Genomic DNA, 26,064 nt, shown 5'->3' with positions numbered 1-26,064 from the left:
TCTTGCAGTGCAAAAAAAAAACATGCTTTGGTGCAATGACTTAACTTCCACTGATCACCCTCTGCAGCCCTTAGGACAAACATTTACACAAGTATACTCACATGTAAGAATTAGAAACAAAACATAAGACAACACCAGCCCCTCCTCCCACTATGCACTATACTTACTGTCTCCACTTTGATGCATAATGGCCTTTCTCTCCGGTGGCAATCATTCCAGAGCCCTCCCCTTTTGTCTTCCTGGGAGGAGTGAATTGGACTAAAAAAATGCAAAACTGGAGGGGAGAGAGGAGAATGTGCAGGAGTGAAAGAGGATACAGCCGGGGGAAGGGAGTAGAGATAATCGGAGGTTCTGCTAACACTCTGTAGTTTGTATTTCCATCAGATGGGGTGTACGTGATTCCCACTTCTTAGTGAGTTCATTCTTGGTGTTGAAGTAAGTGCAGAGAGATGGTTTGAATGGAGCAGTACAAACCCTCCAACTGAGAGTCAACTTCATCCCTAAACACACTTCTGTGGTGGTAAGACCTTAATTTACTTACTTCAAGTTAAATTTGCATACCATTTGTGAGCAGCAACAAACTGCTTCTCTGGGAAATATGAAAGACTAAATAATACTTTAAATGTAGGATATGCAAACTGTGGAGGAACCACAACATTTGGGAAAAGGAATGTATTGTTATGAATTTATAGCTGTGTGAAATTTGTGCATTTGTTTAAACTACTCTTGTGTATTTGATAGCATGGAAAAGGTGATGGTTAAAAAAAGAATCCATTATCATAAGAGTCTGCTTTGTGAAGACACATGTTGCTTTTTGCCAAGTTTGTTGTGGGAAACTGTGGAGAAGAGTTGGAGGACAGTTTCACACCGAAATACTAAATTCAACCATACTGAACTGGCAATGGATAACACAAGACAATTGTAAAACTTAGTGAGGCATAGTCACCACAGTTGTTATAGCATGAGATATCATGTGAAATATGGATCAAGGTCACTGAATGTGATGGAGCTTGTGTAAATCAGGCTCATCAGCACCATCATGAACATTTTTAATTTGGTTAATTTGTAAATTATCATTGATATAAATTGAGCGGAGTTGTAATTCTCAGTTCTTGGTGCAATGATTGGACGCCTGCTACATCTAGACATATGTGTCATGACTTTGAATTAACAGCAGATATAGATATCCTGGAACTGTGTTAAATGACCTTTACATTATTCAAAATGCATTATTGCATATTGGAGAAAGATTAAAAATAAATAAATAAATAAAAAGATAATGCCTTCAGTTTTTCAGCCTGTTTTGTTTTGTTTACCCCAAATGAGTGAAGAGGACAACAACCACTTAGTCAAGTCAAGTCAGCTTTATTTATAGAGCACAAAAAAATGACCAAATTGTGTGCAAAACAAGAACAACAGTGACAAAAGAATATAAAAAAGAGAGAGAAAAAGACAGAGAGAAAGAACATTTAAAAACAGTGGGTACAAAAAAAATAAAAATCAGAGGATGATGGAGTATTTGTATCTCAAATCAAATGCGATGGGCTTAGGATCAAGTGGACTGAATGCCAAGGAATTTTGCTCAGTGATGTTAGTACCATAAGCTGTACTTCTCTGGGATCATGTTCTTGTTTCCCTCCCTATCACCCTATCATTTATTGTTCAAGTTTCTTTAAATCAGTGTTTTAGCTTTGATAAGTAATGCAAAAAAGAAAGAAAAAACCCTATAAATATGAAAATGATTTGCAATTACAAACATGGAAAAGATATAGTACGCAAAACACAGCACTAGTACTGATGTTCAGCAGACTGTGCCAGAGTTTTAAAAAATCGTTCTGCCTTCTACCACTCAAGAAAAAAAAAAAAAAGATTTTCCCACTGCCAAGCAAATAGTTCCCTGGAATCCCCCAGCTGAGTTTGGGGCCACATCTGCACTGATGATATTTCAATCAGGTCAGACTATTAAGAATGGAATAAAACAGGCTGTGAGGCAGAAAGACATTTATTGTGTACAAATAACTTGGTGCTTAGGCCCCAGGGAGTAGATCAGCTTAGAAGACAGATCAATGGATGTGAAGCTTCTATCTGAAGAGGACTTCCCCCAGGCCTAGACACTGGTGGTGGTAGGGATGACACCTCCTGACATGGAAGCATCTGGATGAAGATCTTGGATCTTGATTGAGAAGGTGGAGGGGAGGAGGTGGGTTGAGAATTTTTCGTGTGCTGGATGACAGCTGGGTCTGGGAGAGAGAGTACTCCAGTCAGGACCACCTTGTCAAAAATAATCTTTATTTACTTGCACAAGTTTCATTTGGCAGTATGGTACTGTTCTTGGACCCCCTGCTTTTCCACGTGCTTCCAAGCACACCTTCCTGCCCTTTATGAGCCATCATGAACGGCATAAGCAGGGAGCGCAGCAGCAAAGACAACCCAGACAGAGCAGAGCAACCAACATGAATACAAGAGGAGCTGGGGTGGAGGTGGGTTGCAAAAGTGCCAGCAGAGGAAGCAGGAAAGAGGGTCGGGCAAGAGCAGTGTAAATACCCCGCTCTGAATGCAATTTCCCAATAGGGAGTGGACACACAGAGTCAGCTGAACCATTAGCTGATCTGCACCTGTGATGACAGCTATGCTGTTAGAGCTTGACGCCGTGGCCTGCCAGAACTAACGACTTGATTTTTAAACATGACACCTGAAAGCTGATTGGAGAAGGAGAGAAGGTGGTGGATTGAGATTGGATGAAGACAAGTGATGAGGTGTGGATCAAGAGGGAAGCGGGAGAGATTAAATAAGACTCAGTGAGCATGCTTGAAGAGATAGTCTTCCTGACTGAATTTTTGCTAATCTTCATTTTAGACACTTCCCCATGCCATTCAGAACACTGATCTCAATTGAGGTTCCATGGTTTCCCATTAGCTTGAATAGGAAGCCATCTGACAGCCTGAATGATCCAATGACATATTGATTGTAGAGGCTAACAGACTCTTTTGGCTAATGTTCCTTTAAAAGGGTTTTCAGGGTCACACGAGAGCTGGCGCCAAGCCTCATGCTAGTATTCTCTGGAGATGAACAGACCTCATTATAGTTTAGATAGCTTTTAGTGGAAAATCCAAGGTTCTTTCTTGCTTCCTACATATTAAAGTTTTCTACCTTTTGGAGAATATGAGAATTAGACATAAACCTGCTCCGCTTGCATTGCTTTTAGTTATTAGCCTTTTAACCTACAAGTAAACTGATATGCATTCAGTTTATTTTTTCCCTTTGTTTCGTTTTCGCTAATTGAGTAAGTAATATATGGAGTCTACTCAATTGCAGAAGGCAGCGTTTTCTCCAGTTAGATGCAAATGTAACTGTATCGCAGTACTTCACTTCACTAGGCTTAAACCTATGACTGAGGTGCCTTTTGAACTTAAATTGATGTTCGTTCTCTATATGTTCCACACTAATAATTCAGGAAAAAATAAGGTCACCTAATGGAATTAAGTCTGTGTTTCATGCTCTTTCTTCTAAAGTGCTTCTGCCTTTTAGATCAAGTTACTGAATGCATGACCCTCAGTCACTGTACGAGGATGTCCAAAGTCCAGCTTTCCGTCTCTTTAATTAAAGCATAAACGATAAACAATAGAGTACAGGAAGTACTTAGACAAGAGACAAAAAAAATCATATGGGGGAAATCCTGCAACATGACATGATTCCTGGGTATTGACTAGACTGACTAGACTGGTATGTTTGTTCCTGTCGTCCTTGCTGAGATGCTGATGCACTGATACATATTTCCTCTTTCCTTTGAGTTTCAACCATCTTACAGTAACATTTTCTGTTTAGATCATAAAAGGTTTATTTATTTATTACTTTATCTAACTTCAGGTTGGTATCATCAATATCCATCTTCCCATGAAACTGAAAGTAGCTACTGGAAAAGGATTTTCATGTTTGTTTCATTCGTGGTTCCTGTTTATTTCCCTTTGTCTCTTATTTCATCCCCATGTCCAACCTAGCATACTTTCACTTTGCTTGAACCCGGACAATCTGACAGGCCTTTTGAGGGCTGACCACTAGGGACATCATCTTAGTCTTACAGTGACAGTGTGTGTTTATTTCCTGTGAGTGTCTCTGCCAGCACTGTTCACACAACTATATTTCCTGTCAGGATGTGCCTGTTGTCCGTCTCTCTCCCTCTAATTTGGTTTCTGGATCATTCAGTTGTTGGCAGTTGTTACTGCCAGCGTACGTTTGTCAGTGTTATGTACTATATCTGAGCTATTACATTGGCTTTCTATAGGTTCTGTACAAATTTTACCTTCAAATAACATACTTAAACTCTTGTCAGACTGTTCGCTTTTTTGCAACTTGCTTATCCGTCCATCTGACCAACCCATGTTTCTTTCATGGTCAAACTTTACTGCATTAACCTACTCATCCTCTCAGCAAATACTCTGATGATTAATACAACGGTGACCATAGACATGATGGCATTATATAGTAAAACAACTAAGTGATTTTTAATGGTTTTAATATATGACACTGTAATGGACTTGTAAAGGGTTTTTCTGTGGGTAAACCAATTTTCAGGGCCAGTAGTTTTGCATTATATTGGGTCTGGATAAAAAGTTAGGTAAACACCATTTAGAAATAAATTACATTACCAAAATGTCCTGTTGATAAACTGTAAAAGTGCCATAAAAGTTCCCACAACACAACAGCATTTAATTTGTATTTTTTGACTGTCTAATTGTGGACAGTGTCTTAAAATTTAACTTCTCACTTTCTACTTTTAAGGTTGAAGAGAGAATGAAACTCCTCTGACTGGTGCCCCATCCTTCCATCTGTGAGTCATCTGACCCTGAACCTGCTGGCCACCATGAATGCCTCAACCTCACCATCTGCCAACAGCACTCCACTATGCTACTCCATAAGCAGCCCTCCATTCAACTACAACCTCCCCATCGCCTCAGCCTACTATTCGTCCATATTCACCATTCTGGGTCTCCCCTCCAATCTCGTCGCCTTCATAGTTCTTGTCAAGTCCTTCCGGCGGACACACAGCCGCTCACGCTCCTTCTTCCTGGTCTTCCTGGGCGGCCTGGTGGTCACTGATTTCATGGGTCTTTTAGTCACAGGTTCCATCACCATTTCTTTCCATATTACGCACTTTAATTGGCGCAGTTTAGACCCTCACTGTCACTTTTGCAACTTCATGGGCATGTCCATGGTCTTCTACGGACTGTGCCCATTGTTGCTTGGTGCTGCCATGGCTGTGGAGCGCTTCACTGGCATCAACCGTCCATTTGCACGCACCGGCAGGATGCCCAAAGGACGGACAATCTCCATGGTGCTGATGGTGTGGTTTATCGCCGGCTGCATCGCATTGCTACCCCTAACGGGCATTGGGAGCTATCACATCCAGAAGCCCGGCTCCTGGTGTTTTTTCCTCATTAGCGCCAAGGGAAATGACAAGATCTTCTCTCTCATCTTTTCTTTGGTTGGGTTGATGAGCATCACTGTGTCATTTCTGCTGAACACAGTGAGCGTGGTGACTCTGATCAAGGTGTGCTGTGGACAAGGCAGAACCCAACGAAGTCGAGATCATGAAGTGGAGATGATGGTTCAACTCATTCTGATCATGGTAATTGCATCTATCTGCTGGTGCCCCCTGCTGGTGAGTACATCCTATGTTTGTGCATGTAACAAGTTAAGATTATCAAATGCTGCACTAATTTACACTAATTTACCAGCGCTAAATGTGTTCAACTTAGAACAATATAAGGTGTGTTCCCACTGTAGGAGCTTTCCAGGAATCTTCTGCATTACAGTCACAGGCTGAAATTTAATTCTAGGGTAATTGATCTACTCCCTAAAAAAGTCCCTGATTGGGCAGTAGTGGTAATACATTTTTTGGGATGTGGTCTGCAGTGCTTGGCAATTCTGATTGGTTGAGTACTCCTCACATTTTATTTCACCTGTCACCTAAAGCCTACAACAGATGAACCAACGCCAAACCAGGCAATAAAGCACAATTAACAGCAGCACAGCTTGAATCCCTTTGATGTTAATAGACTGACTAGAGTGTCGCACAAATGATGATGCTTTTATGGCCTATATGTTGTTGTATTGGCTTTGTCTTCTTCTTATTGCCACCCCCTGGATTGGACAGAACATAGGGGGGGGGGGGGGACTTGATTGATTCTATTTTAACTTAGTGTGTATCTTTACCTTAAAACATTTAGGGATCAGGTTTGGTTTGGTTTTATTAAGATCCCCATTAGCTGCTACACCTGGTATGGTTATTTGAGGCTGATATAGAGTATGACACATCCCTCAGCTGAATTCAATCAATTAGAAAAATTCTATTGTCCATGCACATTGAAAACAACAGGAGAACCCCCTAACTGACATGAAGCTGTAAAATAAATGGGGTACTCACAGCCTTTTATTAAGCTGCCATGGGCCAGCACTCCACAGAAATTCCACAGGCCTTGTTTTAACCTGTGTAAATGAGCGTGGGGCCTCGGTAACTATAGTCTGAGGACTGTAGCAGTGTGTGTTGTGTAGTGATAAGACCCATAGGGGGATGTGCCTTCTACAGCTGGAGGCAGAAGGGAAATATCTGTTCAATCTTTGTTTTCCTACATTTATTTTACATGTTGTTATCAAATGGGTATTAATGTAAACATAAATGTCCTGCAGAGAGAATACCCACAAAACCATTATTAATACTACATACGCATATTTTGATTCAGCAAAAATGTTTTTTTTTAACTTTCATGAAAGAAATTATCAGCATCACTTATAAAGTGATTTATGGAAAGATTAAAGCAGATAACAGCGGCACGGCCGTTTCGGCTAATGCTGTGTTCAAGGCAGGCTTTTGAAACCGTAAGTTACAGCTTCAAGTCACAACTACGACTTGGTAGCGTTCCAGGTAACCCGTAGCTCGTGTTTTTACCGTCCTGTTGTCTGTGAAAGTTCCCTATAACGGCCACTCGTAACTTCCGACCCGTGAACTCGTACCAGATCGAACTGGTATGACTTCACAGGAAGGAAAAACACAAAGTACGAGTTTCCTTGAACGCACCATGAGTTAGCAGCCCCCGCCCTTGTCAGGCATCAATTGGTCCTCGTGCTACGTCACCACATTCACGCGCATCCCTTGGCTGCACACACAGCCCTTCATGCCGTTCTCTCCCCTCATTGGATAACACTTGTATCCCACAAGGAAAATTTTCTCCTCGGGTTACAGCAGAGCAGAGTGACGGAGAGACTCGTGTTTAGGCTGAAATACTTCATGTAAGTGATTGCTGACGGAAAATAGGACTATTTAGGACTTATATTAACAAAAACATTCCACTGATATCTGCTTTAAATCATGATATTGGATTTTTCAGGTGTCTGGAAGCTCCCAACACTAATCCTATCTATCCAGCTCCTATTCTTATCAGCACTGCCCTTTAAATGTTCTAAGTCCTAAGCTCCTTTTCTTCCAACCTGGTATCGGCTTACAAATAAGTTTCTTTCTGAAGTGTTGTCATGAAGCATTTGTCCACGTATGTCATTTGACGCCATACAATTTATCCGTTGATTAGTCCATAACAGCCTAAAATGACACAAAAAAAACTTCAATACATTACATGCAAAATATCCTTAAAAGTGATGCACTATTCATATGCTATCGCACAGTAGTACATGTTCTTCACCTTCTGACTGTGTGCTTCATTTCTCATTAGCAATGCTTGACCCACCACACTTAACTATGCACCCATAGTCTTTTGAGGAATTTTAGAAACCGTTACCTTTCAGTGGACATTAATCAGACAAAAATTTTAACACCATAACAAACATTTTTACCATTTTATCAGGTTGTCCATGTTGTCATGATCTGATGTGAAGTTTCAAATGGTTCGTAATTAAGAGACTTTAAATTCCTACATGAAAGCATTTTAGGAATTGAAAACGAAGAATAAAAAAAAGTCCAACTCTGGTGCCTAAAGTTAAATTTCTCCTGCAGTCCTGTCTGACTTCAGCTGTGTGACACCCTGCACAGATAAAAATTGTGGTGAGCGCAGTGACTGGTGTTGCTGTGACACCTGACAAGCTTTTGTTCTTCATACGAATGGCCACCTGCAATCAAATACTTGACCCCTGGATTTACATCATGGTTCACGTGTGCAGACTGAGGCGAGTAAAAAGTAAAACAAAAATGCCAAAAGTCTACCTTAGCATGTCCTAAACCTTTTCCAATGAAACTCATGGAAGAATTAATCTCTGTATCACAGCTTACCCAGCGCCTTTCAGCTTGTATTCTTTACCCATAAACTCACAGTATCAGTAGCAGGCATGCTTCATAGTTGAGTCGGTGTCCTATCTGGGTTCTACTGCTGTGTATCTCATTTCATTTCATGAGCTCATAAACATTTCACTGGGATGGTTTTGGCCCCTTCACATGTTTGTTTGTTTGTTTGTTTGTTGGTTGGTTGTTCTTGTGCCTGCTTCCCCTTCCTGAAACTAACACAGATAGACTTTGATATCTTCACAATCTGCACATTGAAGTCTAAGTTATCTATGCAAACATTTCTTCAGAGCAGAACTGCTCAAATCCCTGTGAGTTAAACATCAACAGAGTCATCCAGGTTCAGCAATTGTAATGTTTCTGCAAAAATGTAATCTAGCTGCAGTTAGGCCTCAGTGCTCCAAGTATCCCTGATGGCAATAAACAAGACCATAAATGCTCTTTGGTTGTTTAAATTCCTGAAGCGCCTCTGCATCTGAGAAAGGTTTGTCAAACTAAAACTGTATTTTAAACTAAACTCTTGAATGCAACACTGTCAATGTCCTAGGTTACTGTTTTTCTTGCATTGTGTGGATGAATACCACTGGAGAATGGTTAAGAGCACCATCTGAATTTGGACCAAAGTCAACAATAAGCCAATATGTCATTCTGAAGAACCTTGTTAGCTTGTTTTAACCCCCAAGAGACTGCTGGGCTAATAACTAATAAGGGCATGGCTCATATAAAATGCTGCAGCTTAACTGAAGCAGGAGGATAATTGAGTGACCACTGCCTCAGGAGAGACATGGCAAAGGTAGCCAAGCCTTACCCTCAGAGGATTTAGCACATACCATATCATTGTCTGGGTGCATTTAAAATATTAACCAATTTAATATTTCCTCTCTCATCCCTTATCCCTCATTTGAACTCATTTCTACTACAATTTGGTCTCTTTAACCATTTCATCCAACATTTCCATTTCACCCCTCCTTTGCTCATTTCCTGCAGATTGTTTCTTCATCTGTCCGTCTTAATCTTAACTTAATCTTAACTGTCCATGAATCCCTTCCTTTGCCAGATCTTCATTGCACAAACTGTGCTGTCAGGAGCCGAACTCCAGGTCAGATACCTATTACTATGGCTACGCTTCGCCACCTGGAACCAGATCCTGGACCCATGGATATACATCCTGTTTCGGAGGTCAGTTCTTAAGAGAATCTCTCCCCGTGTCGACTGGTCAAGGAGCTCCATCATGACCTTGTACCCACCCATAAGCAACACCCTGCGCAGGTTCACACGTTCCTCACTGGGGAGCACCCTGGGATCAAGTGAGACAGAAGGCACAGGGAAGACAAATGTAACACCTCCATCTAACGTGAAACCTCCGCCTCCCACCCCATGATTAGTTGGATTTGAGCAGTTGACGAAGAAGGATGAGGGATACCATCAAAGTCACAGTATGTATTTATGCCATGACATCATCTACAAAGAGCGCATGCAAGGTTGGACCTATAATCTGAAAGGTTTTTGTTACAGTGTACATTCAAATATTTTTCAGTATTAGCAGCGACACTTTATTTCAGAGCAACATATAAAGACAGGGCAGTAAACAAGCCTGCTATCTATCAATAATAACACTCTCTCTAACTACTGTATTAGTGCTGAAGTTGGCCAAGGCACATTTGAGCTGTCTATATGCACTGCATATATGTATATATATATATGCAGTGCTGTCTATATGCACTGCATATAGACACTGCATATAGACAGCACTTTGTACTGTTCAAGTGTTTGTATGATGTTTGACTTGTAAACATTGTATCACAGTAGATTTGCTTTTTAAGCATATGTATACTTTTTTTTTAGATACTCATGTGTCACTATCAACCCAGGAAGAGTTAGTTACTGTGGAGGTGTTTTCAGGCTCATGCGGAGTATCCTTGTTCCTTTTCTGAATGCATTAAAATGAGCAGTTTATAGAATATAACATACTGTTGAAATGTCTAAACTTTCAAAACCTGGAAATGACCAGTTTTCCCAGGTTTGGGATTTTTGGCCAGTTTTCCAAAAGCGAAAAAATATACCAGTAAAATGCAGTGTTAATAATGTAGATTTTAAAAAAGTGTTTGCTTGTTTGTTGTTGTTTTGTTTTTTTTACTTGGATATATTCATTTTTGCACAAAAGACAATTGTGTAGACATAAATGGGTTAAAATTCCAAACTACTAGATGAAACAATAATACCTGATGTTTGGGTTAGATATTTAAACAAAACAAAAAAAGCCTATTAACTTAAACCCATGATATTAGTAATACATTACTAGTTTTAAAAGTAGCATTTCCACTTTACTCTATCCCTTAGGTGCTTTGAGACTGTAAGTGAATGGACAGTCATTTATTAATAAATGAAAAGTAATGTTTGAAAAACAAGGGCCAAAGTAAGTGAACAAGGTTAAGAGTTAGTGTATGAAAGGGCAAGTGTGAAAGTACTGTAGTTTTGCAGTTTGGGTGAAATTGCAACTTTGGTGAAAAATAAGCTCATGTGGTTTATGTAATTTATTTAAGTCATTATCTGCATAAATATCTCTTGGATCCAGAGTTGCTCAGGAGTTAGGAAATATAGAAATTATATTTTAGGGGGTGGCAAGCCAATTCCAACACATAATGAAATGTGGTTTTATGAAACTAGATTCCTTTCCCTCTTTTCCTTGTCCCTTTTCTGGGCTTCAGTCCAGTGTTATCATTATTTCTCCCTTCACAGACTCTCTACTTCTCAGGCATATTTATCAGAAACAAGTCACAGCGTCTGTTGACAAGATATTTGTAAAACAACATTCACTGATTACAGCAGGAATTCACTTGTTTGATGATTCATATTCAGTCATAGCAACGTCATGACAAACATTTTAGCGTAATGTGAAACTGACTTTCTTTTGGTCATTTGTTACCAAAAGAAAGTCTGGATGGAAAAAAAACTACTGGATTACTGCAGTCACCCAGCTCTGTACACCGATTCTGCACATCCATTGCTTCGAACACTGTATTATGACTGATGTCAGTGTGACTGGCACTCAATTACTGAACAAATTGACCTGAACAATCACTGATAATGGCTGAGATAATGTCTTAAGCAGTACCATCCAGTGAAAATGAAGTGTAAAGATGTCGATGAATGTGCTTGACAAAAATCGCATGTGATTGTACACATAAATAAAGGAAATAAATCTGTTAAACACACACAGACTTGGTGATTATGATTTCAACCCTTTTACTTACAGTTTAAACATGTAAAATGTGCCATACATTTTTAGATTGTCATACAGAGGTGCAATCATATACAAAGCATTAAAACAAAACATCACTATCAGACCAATACTGATGTAGAACAATAGCCATTAATGAAGGAAGACGAGTGGTATAGAAATTTATCAGCTCAGCGTATACTTTTCAGACAAATAGACAAACTAAGAACCATGATGAAGGCTACAGAAACCTGGTCTTGTATATTTACATTGTCTCTGAATATGTGACATGACCTTTATTTGTATAAGGAAACTCCAAGGAACTGGTTTCCATGCACACCAGCAAGTTTAATTTGCGTTGTTTTATATTTTTATCATGGGAAATGATGGGTTGGGTTGTTTTTGACAGTAATGATCATGTGGGAAACTGAACCACAGAAGAGTGGGCTTCACATTGCCCTAGCTTACTGAATGTTCACACTCGTATGATTTCATTTTCAGATCACTGGTTTGATGAATGCCATGTTAATTTTAATGACGGTTAACATCAAAGTTAAAATGAAAAAGCAAGTCAAGAATTATGTATTTAGAGGACTGAGGATATTGAAATTGTAATGATTTTTTGAAAACTCAATTGCATTAGTGCCATTTTTGCCTCAAGAAAAGTCACCCAAACATTGTAGGACAACACAGATCTCTCTCTTGTAGTGGCTGTTGTACATGAAGAAGCACACATTTTGACATTTTGAAAATGACCCAAATGTCTCTTCATTTCTCCTCACCTTCTATGCCAGAGGAAAAGGGTTCACTTATCTGACTTCCTGGATTCCAAGATCAGTTGGCTGATTGTCGGTTGTTTTGTCGTCATGTTTCCTAACGGTTTCTATTTCCCAATGGTTACGTGATGGTCTAGATGCAGACAGAGGGAGGCATAAAACTTTTATCTTTATTCAAAAAAGACCTATTTTGGTCATTTTAATGTTGCTGTTTTCCTCCCTTATTTAAAAACTACACTGATTTTTTTCCCCCCTTTTTCAAAATGTTTCAAAGCATCCACAGTGGCGATCTGCTTATGGACTAATTTTTGTTGTTTGATGTTTAAAGTGAGAAGTTGCAGACCCTGTTGTGGTATTACAGTAGTTAAAAAAATAATGTGAGGACTGGGAAGGCAATGTTAAAAGCTTCCTTTTCCATGTTCAGATTCTGCCATTCTTGACGTCTCCAATGGCCCCCCATACATCAAACAAGAACACATCAGGGAAAGCAAAATCTCCCAGAACGGAGTCCAAGGCCTCTGCAAAGTCATCTGGGTTCTTCTTGTCTTTGCCCGCTTCCACAATGGTGGTTGCTGCAGAGTGAAGGGGACACACAAGTTTCAGTTTTTACATCCAAATGAAGGTAAATGTTGGGGGTTAACCCCTAACCCAAAGCAGCAGGCAACAAAAAGTCATTAAGATCTTTTTTCTTGTTTACTCCATAAACCGGCCCTTTGACAAAATAAATCTAGATCTAAATGTCATCGGGTACTCAAGATATTCACTAGAGCAGACTAATATACAATTCAACCCTGTTTATTTAAATTTACTTGTGCTGCCATTTTGCTGTCATTTGTTTGATTTTCCAAGAGCACACAATGACAAATGTTTTGGGAGGCATATACTAGCTGTTTCTATGGGAAAACCTGTTCTATCAAATCTTTTTGTATTTCTGCCTGTGGATCAGAATATTCACTGATTATTTTGTTTATCCCATGATTTCTTCTTCTTATCTACTTACATTGAATGTGCCATACATCAAAATTTGTTTGGTCTCTATTTAATGTTTAATGTTAAAGATATGCTCTACAAATCTCTACAGATCTCTTCAAAATCATTTATAAAAATATGCCTCCCAGCCATAGACTGTAAAAAGAATGGACGTAGCGTCCGTGACGTCACCCATTGGTTTTGGGGAGTCGTTTTTGTGACTCAAATATGGCGGCCTGAACAGCGCCATGTTGGATTGGCCGGCCGAGAACCCGCCCACTGGCCTCGAAGCAGCTGTCCACGGAGCTGCTCGGACCTGTCACTCAACGCCCTAATTGGCCAGAGTTTTAACCTTATAACAGTAAAACGGTAGAGTTAAAAAAAAATTCACCCCCCTCAGAGTGTGTGCAGGGGTAGAAACTATCGATTGAGACGAAAAAACATTCTGACACCAGGCTTTTAACATGTTTACTGAGGATGTAAAGTCGGCGATTTTAACATGGGGGTCTATGGGGAATGCTCCCTTCTGACACCAGCCCCCAGAGGAATCCGAGGGGATTGCAGTTTTTTGAACGCGGAAATGAGCTTCACTTCTCAGACTGACAACTGCCCCCTTGCTCCCAGCATAACTTATGATGCAGATATTTTCACCAATGCTTACATGAAGACATGCAATATTAAGATAAATGCACTGTTACACTACTACTAAATGCTTTACATAATGTGTTGCATAGTAGCTGAGTGAAGCAGAACTAGGTCACCCCTAGGTCAACATTTTTCTCATCATTTGGACCAAGGAAGGAAACCAAACATATTTTTGTAGGCTAGCTTCCAAGTAAAGAACAGGATGAGAGATGGGTTGAAGAATCATTGACCTATTTTACATTATATTGGATATAAACCCTGAAGGCCATTGACCTTGAGTTTCTGGGAAAGGACAGAGTGCTCCCCTCATTCCTTCTCTTTGGGTTGCAGGAATGTAAGCAAGTGTCCCTCTAACAATAACTGATCAAGCTTCCAGCTGTGAGATGTGGCTGTCATCTCTAGAGAAAAACTGCACAGCTCATCAAGACCAAACGGTCAACCATCATTATTCGAGATAATCCCCCCTAAAAAATGCAGGAATTAACCAGTTAAAGCCAAATTAAATGTCCAAAGGTTGAGAGAACAAAGACAAAAAGAGACAGACAAAAGAAGAAGAAGAAGAATATGACACACCATACAGCCACATTAAATCCCACAGACCTCTGGGTTTGTGTAATCTATAGCACTGTTTTACATCTTTACATCCAAACATGGACTGAAAAGTAATGTCTACTTTTTTTTTTTAGGACACAAATGTTCTGTGGGTGGTCTTACCCAGCTCCAGATCTCTGATGCCCATGTAACTCTCCAGCAGGTCATCCACTTTCTTGGTGGCCCTTTCTTCAAACTCGTTCTGCTGGCAGAACACATAAGGAGCAATACAGAACAGTGTTAGTGTAAACTCACTGGTGTTCACGTTCTAAATATGGTGTAAGAAAATTTGTGAGTGCTCATCCTCTCCTGCCAAAATATGCAGCAGCCAGGGATATTCTGGGCTACAGTTTATCACTTGGATTCATGTTAGATAAATATATCAAAGTTTATAGATGATGCAAACTGTTCAAGTGTCAAGTGTTTACTTGTAAAATGTCCTAAATTTGCTGCTTCTTGAAAACCATTAACCCCACTCAGCCTCTACATGAAATGATCTGCAGGTTTCTGAAGTGTGGGAAGTAAGACCATCTTAAGAGGTCATTGCTGGCAAAGGTGAGTAACATTGTCTAGAGTCTGTGACTGGATTTGATTTGATTTCCTTTTTAGTTTAGTTCAGGCAGCATGTTAACATGACTCAGCACACTGATGATAAAGTGGGAATAAAATTTGATGCAGAGGCGTTTCACTCACCAAAACCCAAATATATCTTATCATTATTTTACAAATCATACAGTAAAGAGAAGATGAATAAATCATTTAGAACAAAGAATAATAAATGAAATAGTGAAACAGAGAGATCAGAATTTAAACTTCCCATGGCCATTGTTCAGCAGGGCGTGTGAAACTTACCACTTCCTGAACTGTAGCAGCACCCTTGGAGCGAAGGCGCAGCGTCTCCCTCCCGTTCACCATCTTGCCCTCGTTAGATTTTGGCACTCTGGTCCTCATTCCAATCATGTCTAACCACACACACACAAACAGGATGATGAAAAGTTAATCATAGTAAATTCAAAGGACCTCTGATGCTCTGTTAGGATGACGATTGTGCATGTTCTTCTGAACAAGGCCCTTCTTTGGTTACTCACGTAGACTGGACGGCCAAAACAAGGAAGCTTCAGAAATGATTTCATACCCCTGCCTGGATTTATCGCCAAGATAATGGCTCGGCATTTGTCCTGATATACAGTGTGTAAGTCAAGGATAATTAAAGTAAACAATATGCACCTGAAGTTCAGTAAGTGGTTGTTGACGTTGTATCTCATTCACAAAAAACAGTGGTGGAGCCAGTGATGTATCTTTCACTTGATGAGAACTCTTCCAGTAAACAAATAGTTGTATATTAGCGTAAATGTGACTCATGGATTTCCAGTTTACCAGGCATTTTTCCTTTGTTCGGGGTAACAACCATCTTGCTGACTCATCATCATCAGTGTATATTTTTAGCTGCTGGGTTATAAGGAAACCAATGTTGGTCGGTCTGTAGGTCCACATGCTGGTCCAGACTAAAATACCTACGCAACTGCATATAATTCTTTTACAGGCATCAATGTTCCTCTGGGGACATGGAACATGACATTATTTGGGTTGATGCAGTGAACTTTCATTAAGTGTCACCATGAGGCCACTGTTGTGTCCCGATGAAGTTGCAATTTTTGGTTTTGAGTGAACTATTAGGTGCATTGCCGTGGAATTTTGTCAAGACAGAATAGACTGTAATAACTTAAGTGATCCCCTAATGTATTATCTAACCATTATGTGAATGTCTTTGACCAGACACCGACTCTGACCAGACATTCCCATCATTGGCAACTGTAGTTAATTAGCTAATTCTGTTCACTGAGCTAAGATTGAAAGGATAAAAAACGTTATAGTTTGCTAACATCTGCATGTTAGGATTGCGAGCATTTTGCTCAGAGTAATACTGCCATGTGTAGTCTTTTGATTAGATTTTTCCTCTTTGGCTAATATAAGGGATGTAGTTAAGTCACAGTTCAATCGAATTCGGGATGATTTATATATGACATCTACTCCGCTGTGTTCAAATTTGACAGTCGGCCATGATGTAGTATGTAATACGGTTCTTAAGACTTGTGTAAAACTTGTTATGGCAGGTTTACACAGGGAAATGAGGGGATGTGTTCAAGTAAATTTACCAGATGAAGTTTCAGAACAAGTGAATAAAGGTTGTTTTATCAAAATTTCTTCTTCCTCTTTAACATTAAGTGTGATTAAACTAGAGAGAACTAAGGGTGCTTTCACACATGCAGAGTTCAGATCGAAAATTTGGGTCAGTGTGAACACAAAAGTCACACTCGGGTTGGGTGCACACCAAAACGAACAGAGACCGCTCCAACTGCCTTTTTAGGATTTATTAAATCGTGGGTCTTTTTTCCGGACAGTCCTCATGGAAACATGACACTCTGCCAGTGGTGCAGTGTTTGGACCAGAGTGAAAACAAACACCTGAATGTAAAGCCTACGAGCTGAGAAATGAAACAATGTATCATTTTCGCGTCTGGTGCAAGTGGTGTGGTTGGTTGGAAGGACCCTAAGGTACAGATTTTTATCAGGAAGTCTGCCCATTGATCATGGAACTGGTTTCCTGTCTCATAAGTGAGACTGAGCTCCCACCACCCAGTCCTACATTTCCACTCTAAAAATGGGGAAGCTGTTTTCCGCCTGCCATGTCCTTTAACGGATGCAATAAACAAACCACATAGTGTACTTTTGGCAGGTGAAATATCTCTTGAGAGAGAAGCGGAAGAAGGACGACCTCATTGATAGAGGGCGTGTGCCTAGAAAAGTTCATGGGTTTAGAATACAAAATAACAATCTCTGGCCATCAATCATTACCAAGATATGTAAAAGTATTTATTTCTCATCTGTTCTTAGTTTAATTCGAGATATGAAAACATGTTCTGTTTATGTTTTTCAAACAGTTTTACCAATTTTTTTCACATAGGCTAAATGGGAAGGTCTCAACATTGCAGTGATGACAACACTCACACACACATGTACACAAGAACTCAGTAACCTTTTTTATGTGCTTTGCAGTCACACAGTGACAGTGACAGCTGTTTTCCGCCTGCCATGTCCTTTAACGGATGCAATAAACAAACCACATAGTGTACTTTTGACAGGTGAATATCTCTGGTGAGAGAAACGGAAGAAGGCCGGCCTCATGGATAGAGAGCGTGTGCCTAGAAAAGTCCATGGGTTCAAAATGCAAAAAAAACGAACTAGTGTAATTCCAAATATGAAAACATAAATAAATACAAGATTTGCTCTGTTTATGTTTTTCAAATTCTTATGAGGACCATTTTTTTTCACACATGTGGGAAGGTCCCCACATTGCAGTGATGACAATACATAAACACACACACACATGCACATGCACAGAGAATACATTCATATGAGGGATCTCACTTTTTCATGTGCTTTGCAGTCACACAGGGAAGAATCCGTAGATAAAAATTCATATTTTGTTTAGTCATGTATTACCCTTGTGATTGCCAGTTTGAGTCTTAAATGGTTAGAGTTAGTGCATTTTGACCAGTTGAGAAATGTGTAGCATTACAGTAAGACAGTTTAGGGTTTAGGCAATCATTTATGTTAGGCTATGTAGCTGCAATGTGTAAAGTCAGAATTAGGGGAAAACAAATGCCTCTTACAAAAAAAAGAGGGAAAAAATGTTCTCATAGATATACAAAGTGTGTTCCTGTCTCTGGAGGATGCTCATGATTGCTTCTGAATTCCTATAAAGCATAATTTATTTTCAGCATGTCTTGTGGCTGGTGTTGAATTGTAAATGTAAATTAAACCTTAAAATATTAAAATGCATCACTGTGCAGTATTCACTTCTCAAAAAAGCCTCCATTTCTTCTCCCGTTGCAATGTGAAAAATCCCTTACAGGCAGCCATTTTTTGGGAATGAAAACTTATGCACCGAAAGACTTGGTTTTCAATTAACTGCATACTTACCCAGACCAAATAGTCAGTCAGTTGGTTAACAGGAACCAATTTTACTTACAGCTGAAAAGATTTATTTTGTTGCTGGAATTTCCGAGCACTTAAAAAAGTATTTGAAAATTCTAGAAACAAAATAAATCTTTAACTATGCCTTTGTTGTTATTGTTTATTCATAGCTACTTTTGAGCATCCACAATCACACATAATCAAGGCTGAATTATAACAACCTCCGCCATCATACTTCTCAATTAATTGTTGCTACGAGGTTAACGACTATTCCAGATCCACTGGCAGCAAGCTAGTACTCTCCAGACAGTTATGCCTCCCCTTTTGTTTGGCTGATGATATGTGAAAGTGTTCCATGGAGTAGCTACTGAACACTGAAAAACTGAAAAATGGAAACTACAGATTTTAATCCAAAGGTTTGTGTTCAAGATTTTCAGAAGTCCTTACTGTCATTGCACGAGAACGACAGAATTGAGGTAGAGAATCACAAATGAGGTGCTATTTAGAAAAGATATTATAAAGACAACAACACACAAACCACAATCAACAGTAAAAGACACAGCAGAGTTAAATAAAAGATATTCAGTATATTTCACAAAGTATTAAGTCATTTTAAAGTGCAGTGTTCAGTGAGGTGACTGCTCTGTTTGTTGTTAATGCTATCAGCGCATTAGCCCAGTGTCAATTAATATTGTAAATAACATTACGTTTGATCTCACAAGACATTTTTGACAGATTTTCATCATGTCCTATGTAAAACTGATGTGCGTTACTGTAATCAGCCAAAACATCTTCCACTCACCAAAGGCCTTCTTGGGTCCAACCAGGCGGAGGGTGAAGGGAATGCCTCTTGGTTGCTCTTTTAGCATCTTAGCCACCTCATAGTGTCGACACCCTACAATGCTCTGGTCATTAATGGCCTCAATGTGGTCACCAACACATACAGTCTTCAGCCGGTCGATAGTACTGCCTTCTTTTATCCTCTTAAAAACAAAAAGGAGAAAAACATATGAATATATAAATGAGCAAACTCATTATAAAACATCCGTAGAGGTGAATATGTTCTTTAACCAATTAAAGCTGTTACAAACGTAACCATTCATGTTTTATGTGACAAAAAAAAAATCATGAACAATATGATCTCTCCAGAAGGTTTACATTGAAAACCAATTTGAAATTTCAATCTATCATGGTCTACCAGTCAATCACCTTGATGAAAGCATATCCAGCCCCATTGTCTGTGATAGTGAGGCCCAATGCGTCTTCTGTCTTTGTCACCTCCACCTCCTTGGTTTCTCCTCTGACGTGAGCAAAGATGAAGTCCTCCAGTCCAATCTGTCCCCCCAGTAGTTTCTGCATGTCTACTTTATGAGAGTTGAGGGTGCAGAACAGGATCTGGGGCAAGGAAATAGGGAAAATATCTATCATTGTGTTTTTATTTTTGAGTTGAAAATCAAAGATGATAGAAAAGCATTTATGATTTGATCTGGATGCAAGACTAGAACTAAAAGAGGACATTATGTTTGTGTATTTCACTAAATTTCACTTTGACGGATAGATTAAAAGGTAGAATCTGTAGGTTTGTTCATTGCAGTTTGTAAACACTCCATTCAAATTGGGCCCCACACCCCACCTCTCAGGCTCAACTGCAGACGACCCCTGCCCCTGACAGCAGTTGTCAGGACGGACCCATGTTCAACTGCTGTTCACATGGAACTCTTCTCCACAAGATAGCAACTGAACACCATCAGCGCTACTGGTCACATAACCCTCAAGGCTCCCATTGCCAGCGACAGTGGGTATGGGCCCAACGCTCCAGCACCTCACTCGGACTGTATTTCTTTATCTGCACTGGTTAAGTGTGTATCCGCCATTTCTTCCAGCTTGTTGACAACCAGTTTTATACAACCCCATGGCGCCACACGCCCAACTTCACCTGCGCTCTGTCATTGGCTTGGGATAACACACTAACTCCCCGCCCAGAATAGTCCCGACTACACCAAAACATACATGGGGAGACGGGGCTCTGCAGACACAATCACCACCGTGACGCCAGTAATGATTAAGCAGAATTTATTTTATATAAGTAGCTATATTGTTTCGTTTTTTAGGAAAATCCTACAGACTCTATATAGGCTATGGTAGAGCTCCCAAAGATTACAGGTAACAGTGACAAGCGATTAATTAACCATCAACACATCAGAGAGTGTTTGCATGTGATAACAAACCTAAATGTTTTTTTCTTTCTTTCAATGTTACATTCAAATTATGCAAGTGACAAATGAACTTTGAATAGGCTACACACTGCAAAAATCTGAAAAAAGTATAGGCTACTCTTTTATACATCTTGCAGAAGCATATTATATAACACTAACATCACACCTCTTAGTGAGATTTTGATTTACATGCACAACATAAAGGTGAGACTAATTGTTTATTTGTCTATGCAGCATTTCCTGCTGCTTTAAAAAACAAATGGTGCCTGTAAAAATCTGAAATATGCAGTACAAATATAGAACACCAGAGGGCAGTAGATCCAAACTATTTAGTTTTGCTGTTGTGGCCATTTTGTTATGAGCTATGATTGTAATGCCTGATTGAGAAACTTTGTATAGACTTTGTATAGACAATAAAACTTAGTTTTAAACACTCAGCCATGTAAGTATCAGCCATGTATCTTGGCTTCGGCTGGGTTTTTCCTGTTCTTTAGAAGAAGAGGATTGTCAGTGGTTTATGTTTTTTTTTCTCATAATAACATGATATTAGTAAGTAGTTGCAACTTGCAGTACAGACCTTTATAGACATATCTTCTGTGTAGGCTATGTGTCTTCAAGAACAACATTTTCACATTGCAACATTGATCCTGTGAATCACTTTTACAGTTTTAGTTTGAAAAAGGGAAAAATATCCCCCAAAACTTTTATTTATTTATTTATTTTAACTATTTTAAAGTAGCTTTTGTTTTGTTTTTTCAAAAATCTCCCAGGTCTTATATTTGTCCCAGGTCTTATATTTGTCTTAAAGTTAAAGGTCATGTTTAACTTTATAATCCATAACGGAAATTCAAGATAACCTCAATGAACTGTTATCTCTATTGGAGCAGTTCCTCTCAGATATTGCACATGATAATCCTCTTGGCAAGTGGAATAGACTGACTGCAGTCCAAGGTCTTCTCCGGCATCTGCTCTATGGCTGTACTGTAACTTTATGCTGCTGCTGTTCAGTCCACAGGAGGTCAAGGAAACTGCTGCACTTCTCACTATCACCAATTCATTGACTGATATTTCTCATAGAATGTCTCACTGCAGTTCAAGGTCTTGTAGATATACTGTATAAGTTGTTAAATCAATTACAATCATTTTAGACAAAACCACTCAAATGTAGATATAATTTCTTGATTCATGTACAATTTGAGGGCCAAGAGGGCTTATTTGTTTATTTATCCTTCTTGTTATTCTCTTTACGGAGAGATTGTGCCGAGAGATTAAGTTTAACAGCCTGGTCTGACTTGGTCTCAACTTAAAAGGCTCAAGTTTTCAAAATTAGGTTTTTATTGTATGTATTTTCCATTATGTGAGACTCAAACACTTGCATTGGTTAATTTTAAATAGAAAGCCTGAAGGTAAACTATGCCACACAGCTCATATACCTAGGACCTTATGAAGAGCTAGCCACTATACTGCTGTTTACAATCAAACATTATCAACTTATTCCTCTTGTTAGTCATTCCAAATGTATTTGGGACTGGATACTTGCATAACACAAGCAAAGAAACCGACTCCTAAAACATCATCATGACTATACCTGATAAGATCATCAAGGTTTGTGGTATATGGAATGTATATTACATTATCACATCTCCAGTCATTTATGCACAGCAAGTAGCAATACAGAGATAAAACAAGCCTTCATGGTGGCCTTCATAATACTACTGATAAGTAGCGAGGCCAATGCAGAATACTTATCGTTCAGTTGCTGTGTGTGTTACCATAACTAGAAGACGCTGAGCATGTTGACCATCTCTTTTTCTTGAAATTCAAAAAAGGTTCAAATATTTTTTTAAAGGCAGAATAATATTGCTCATACAACCAACAAAGACATTAAACAGAACTAATTGTTGATAAATACATTGCTGTGATACCAATAACTGCTTCAGTAGGCCTAGAACAATTTCTGTCAAAAGAAATGTTCACAAGCACAAGACAGAGAATAGTGTCTTTTCTGAACAATCATTTTCCTCCTGTGCTTACAGATATAGGCTACTTCCAGCTGATCCTGATAATCTAAATGTCTGAAATGCAAAATAAATAGTCTAACTTCTTGTGTGATATCCATGCATGAAAGTCTGTACCACAAAGAGCCTGTGGCCTGTGGTGTTGAGTATTTACAGCAGTGTCAGGCTGCAGTTTGGTTTGCTCCTCCCTGACCCACTAAAGGTTGTGTGTAAACCTTTTCTCAAGGATTCTGGTCTCACTGCAGTTTAAGCCAAACTACAATTGATCCACTACAGTGCTATAAATTAACAGTTTAGACCCATAATGTTGTGTAACTTTGGAAGTACCTGAAATATATTAAGTGATCTCTCACTTTTAATAGTATTTGAGTATATATATAATAATAATACTTATAATGTAATATGACATCTCAGATTTTCTGAAAGGGGAACTGCCAATTTTATACATGCAGTTCACAAAAACCATGTGGGAAAACTGCATGTAGGATCTGGTGTTTCTGGACACCCAGAACTAGAACTAAACAAGCCTGTGTTCAGACTGTATAGTACATTCCTGTAGAGGCCCTTTGAAAGGCTTTTATTATACCATATCAGCTCCTTGATGTAGTAGTTTAAATGAAGCATTGCTGCTGCCCTTGATGCTGATAATCTTCTATCAGATTGCAGGATGGAGATATGAAACTATTTGCATTCATCTTACAGTAATTTCTGCTCTTCTTTTGTTTTTTAAGTAACTTTCAAAGCAAAAATTTAATCTATTTTTCTTGTGCCCCAAAGTCACTTTCATTACTGTAAATTGTTTTGTCCTACAGTATGTGTGGTGTTTACTGACTACAGAAAACTATCTGGTTATTTGTTTCCATTATTGATCCTGGTCAAGGCGCATATGAGTACAAAGTCTGGCAGACAGTAGTGAGGGCAAATGATCTTCAATATTGCATCATGGAAAAAAGCCTAGACTGGAAACCTAACACCTATTTGCCTGCCAGACCACAAATGGCCTGCCAGACCAGAAATGCAAAAAGGGAATGTAACCAGTCATTTTCTTTGATCATTTTCATAATTGGAAATGTAAATAAGTAGTTTTGCAGTGTTTACACGCATAGCTGGGTTTGTGTTGTACCTCTGATGGGGAGATGTTGAACACTTCTGCGATCTTGGCATACAGCTCCTTGACATTAGTGAATCCATGGATGCGGCCTGTGGGGCTGCCATGAGCCAGCTGGGTGTGGAAAATGAGCCTGGGTCTTGGGTATTCTGGTGGGCCCGGTGGTGGTGGTGAAGGAGGAGGAAGCGGAGGCGCTGTGGGCTCCACACACCCTTCATTCTGGCTGTGGTTCTGAGGCTTCTGTTCTTCCATGGCTTCAGCCCCTGCTGCCTTAGTGTCCTGCGGGCTCATGGCTTCCCCGTTCTGCATTGGCCCCAGTTCAGGTGCGTGGTCCTCCTCTGGGAGCCCTGGTGATGCACTGCTCTCACAGGGAGAGAAACACTGTCCTCCCTCCTGTTTCGCTTTGTGGTGAAGAGTACAGATGAATTAATGATGATAGTAGACTGGTAACTGTATCTGGAAGAGGCCAGCCAGGTCCTGCCAGGTAGAAACCCGATACACTTTGAGTCGAGGATTGTATGTGTTACACCTGAGACTCTGGCAACTCATGCAAAGAGAACACAAACAAAACACATCGGGTAAAGGTTTCTTTATAAACCTGACACAGTTGAAAATCTAATTCCCTATATCAGCCTGTCTGCAAGACAAGTTGCACACACATGATCCTGAAAGTGTGAAATTCCTCTAGAGTGTGAAAATGCGCCACATATCTCCAAACTGACTTCCACAGAGGGCTGCTCAGAGATGGCAACAGACAATGTCCTAGTGTGATAGGTAAGATGATATCATGGGGTGAGGAGTAAGTGCCCCCCCGCCCTCCTTCGTTGGCCACATTGAATGCAATAGGCTGTTGCTGGGGACTGGGGTGAATCCTTGGTGATGCACTGACCTTTCTGACCCCACTGACAGCCCACGGATACACTGAAGGGAGTCTGTGCTGGTACACAGATGTTTTTTTAATATCAGTTCCCTAACTTATTGTACTAGATTGTAAGTTCACATCACATGGAAGCACTTAAAATAGCTGAGACAGATAGACTGAAACAGATAAAAGACCCTGCCAGCACTCAAAGGCCAACCCAACAAGACACAAACTGGAGCGGGTGCCTCAGCAGAACTGTTTTGCAGTTGTTTATTTCGAATAGTGAATAAATAGCCGTGACTGAATCAGCATAATTATGCCCATTTTGTTTTGCCATGGCGATCACTTGCACATAACAATTTTATTTGTCTCACTTTGTCCCAGATGATGCGGCAGTTGTGCAAATCAGGGATGTTTTCACATCTGGACACAAAGAACTATCTATTGCTCTTTCATATGGGAAATTCCATAGGAATCACATTTTCAAACTGGGAATGTCTTACCAGCAATGTGGTTCCACTGCAATCCTTCTCAAACAAAGATTCTTTAAAAAACTGAATATAAGGTATGTATTGATGCTAAATGAGAGATTGAGAGGCTCAAATAACTTGTTTAAATTCCTAAAGATAAACATTTTTGAATGGCAATCCCGTTCCCATGGTGTATGCTTCTATACCATATTGCTGTAGTTTATTGTTGTATAGTAGGTGTATGTATAGACTGCATTGTCCTGCTTTCCCCTGCTTCATAAGCATTTCTATACACCTGTGTTGTAACGTGCGTGGCTGCAGATGTATCTGCGTCATAGCCTGCTTTTTTCAGGCCAAGGTGTCTACCAAGGTCAGGGTGTTCACTTCAGGAGCTGATAATAAGGATCTCTCTAACAAAACTTTCCTTGTGCTACAGATAATAGTCAGTCCTCTAAGCAAATGATCCCTTCCTCTCTCGCTATGTATTGTTGACCTCCATCTATACTTTTCAAAGCAAACAGATGTGTGAGTTAGGCAACATCGCAGATAACAGACAGGTTCTGGTTTCTTGGATGTCTACATGACAGCACATATACAAATATATCTTGGCTGATTTCCAAACGGGATGTTTCCTACTTGTGACGGATGTGATCTTAACATAAAGCAGTCAGCATTTTGGCAAATGCTTTGCTTGCGAAATTCCATGCAAGCAAAGGCTTTGCTTGCAAAATTTGCAAAAAAAAAAAAAGAAAGACAAAGTCTAAGCTGAAGGCAAGTAGAAATTACACTTTATATTAACAGTTTAAACAACAGTGTAACACGCAAAATTCAAAACCACAACGCCAAACCATCCTGCCTCAATAGAGTGACATATGATAAAGAAGTACAGAAGAATGCAGTAACAGCCTTGTCTATGTGACTGCTC

General features: G+C 39.6%; 2 protein-coding genes across 3 annotated transcripts; one reads left to right on the top strand and one right to left on the bottom strand.

The window, feature by feature from the left end:
- The first annotated feature begins 303 nt into the window (after positions 1-303).
- On the top strand, positions 304-11,520 carry tbxa2r (thromboxane A2 receptor). Its single transcript, XM_085774627.1, has 3 exons — positions 304-520; positions 4,780-5,659; positions 9,345-11,520. The coding sequence occupies exons 2-3, from the start codon at positions 4,862-4,864 to the stop codon at positions 9,666-9,668; spliced, it is 1,122 nt and encodes a 373-aa protein (XP_085630753.1). The 5' UTR covers positions 304-520; positions 4,780-4,861; the 3' UTR covers positions 9,669-11,520.
- Positions 11,521-12,655: 1,135 nt separating this feature from the next.
- On the bottom strand, positions 12,656-24,205 carry gipc3 (GIPC PDZ domain containing family, member 3). Of its 2 annotated transcripts, none has more exons than XM_085775427.1 (6): positions 23,823-24,205; positions 19,675-19,860; positions 19,268-19,448; positions 15,341-15,450; positions 14,612-14,693; positions 12,656-12,855 (listed from the first exon to the last, which is right to left on the bottom strand). In XM_085775427.1, exons 1-6 carry the CDS (start codon positions 24,114-24,116, stop codon positions 12,704-12,706), a joined length of 1,005 nt encoding a protein of 334 aa, XP_085631553.1. In that variant the 5' UTR covers positions 24,117-24,205; the 3' UTR covers positions 12,656-12,703. The 2 variants fall into 2 exon arrangements, with proteins under 2 accessions (XP_085631553.1, XP_085631554.1); XM_085775428.1 differs by having other exon boundaries at positions 14,612-14,690.
- Positions 24,206-26,064: the final 1,859 nt, after the last annotated feature.

Source organism: Trachurus japonicus, chromosome 4 (genome assembly GCF_045865225.1).
Source record: "Trachurus japonicus isolate A0001 chromosome 4, Traja_1.0".
Lineage (NCBI taxonomy): Eukaryota > Metazoa > Chordata > Actinopteri > Carangiformes > Carangidae > Trachurus > Trachurus japonicus.
Note: the sequence above shows the minus strand (reverse complement) of the source record. Positions and strands in the feature narration are given on the sequence as shown.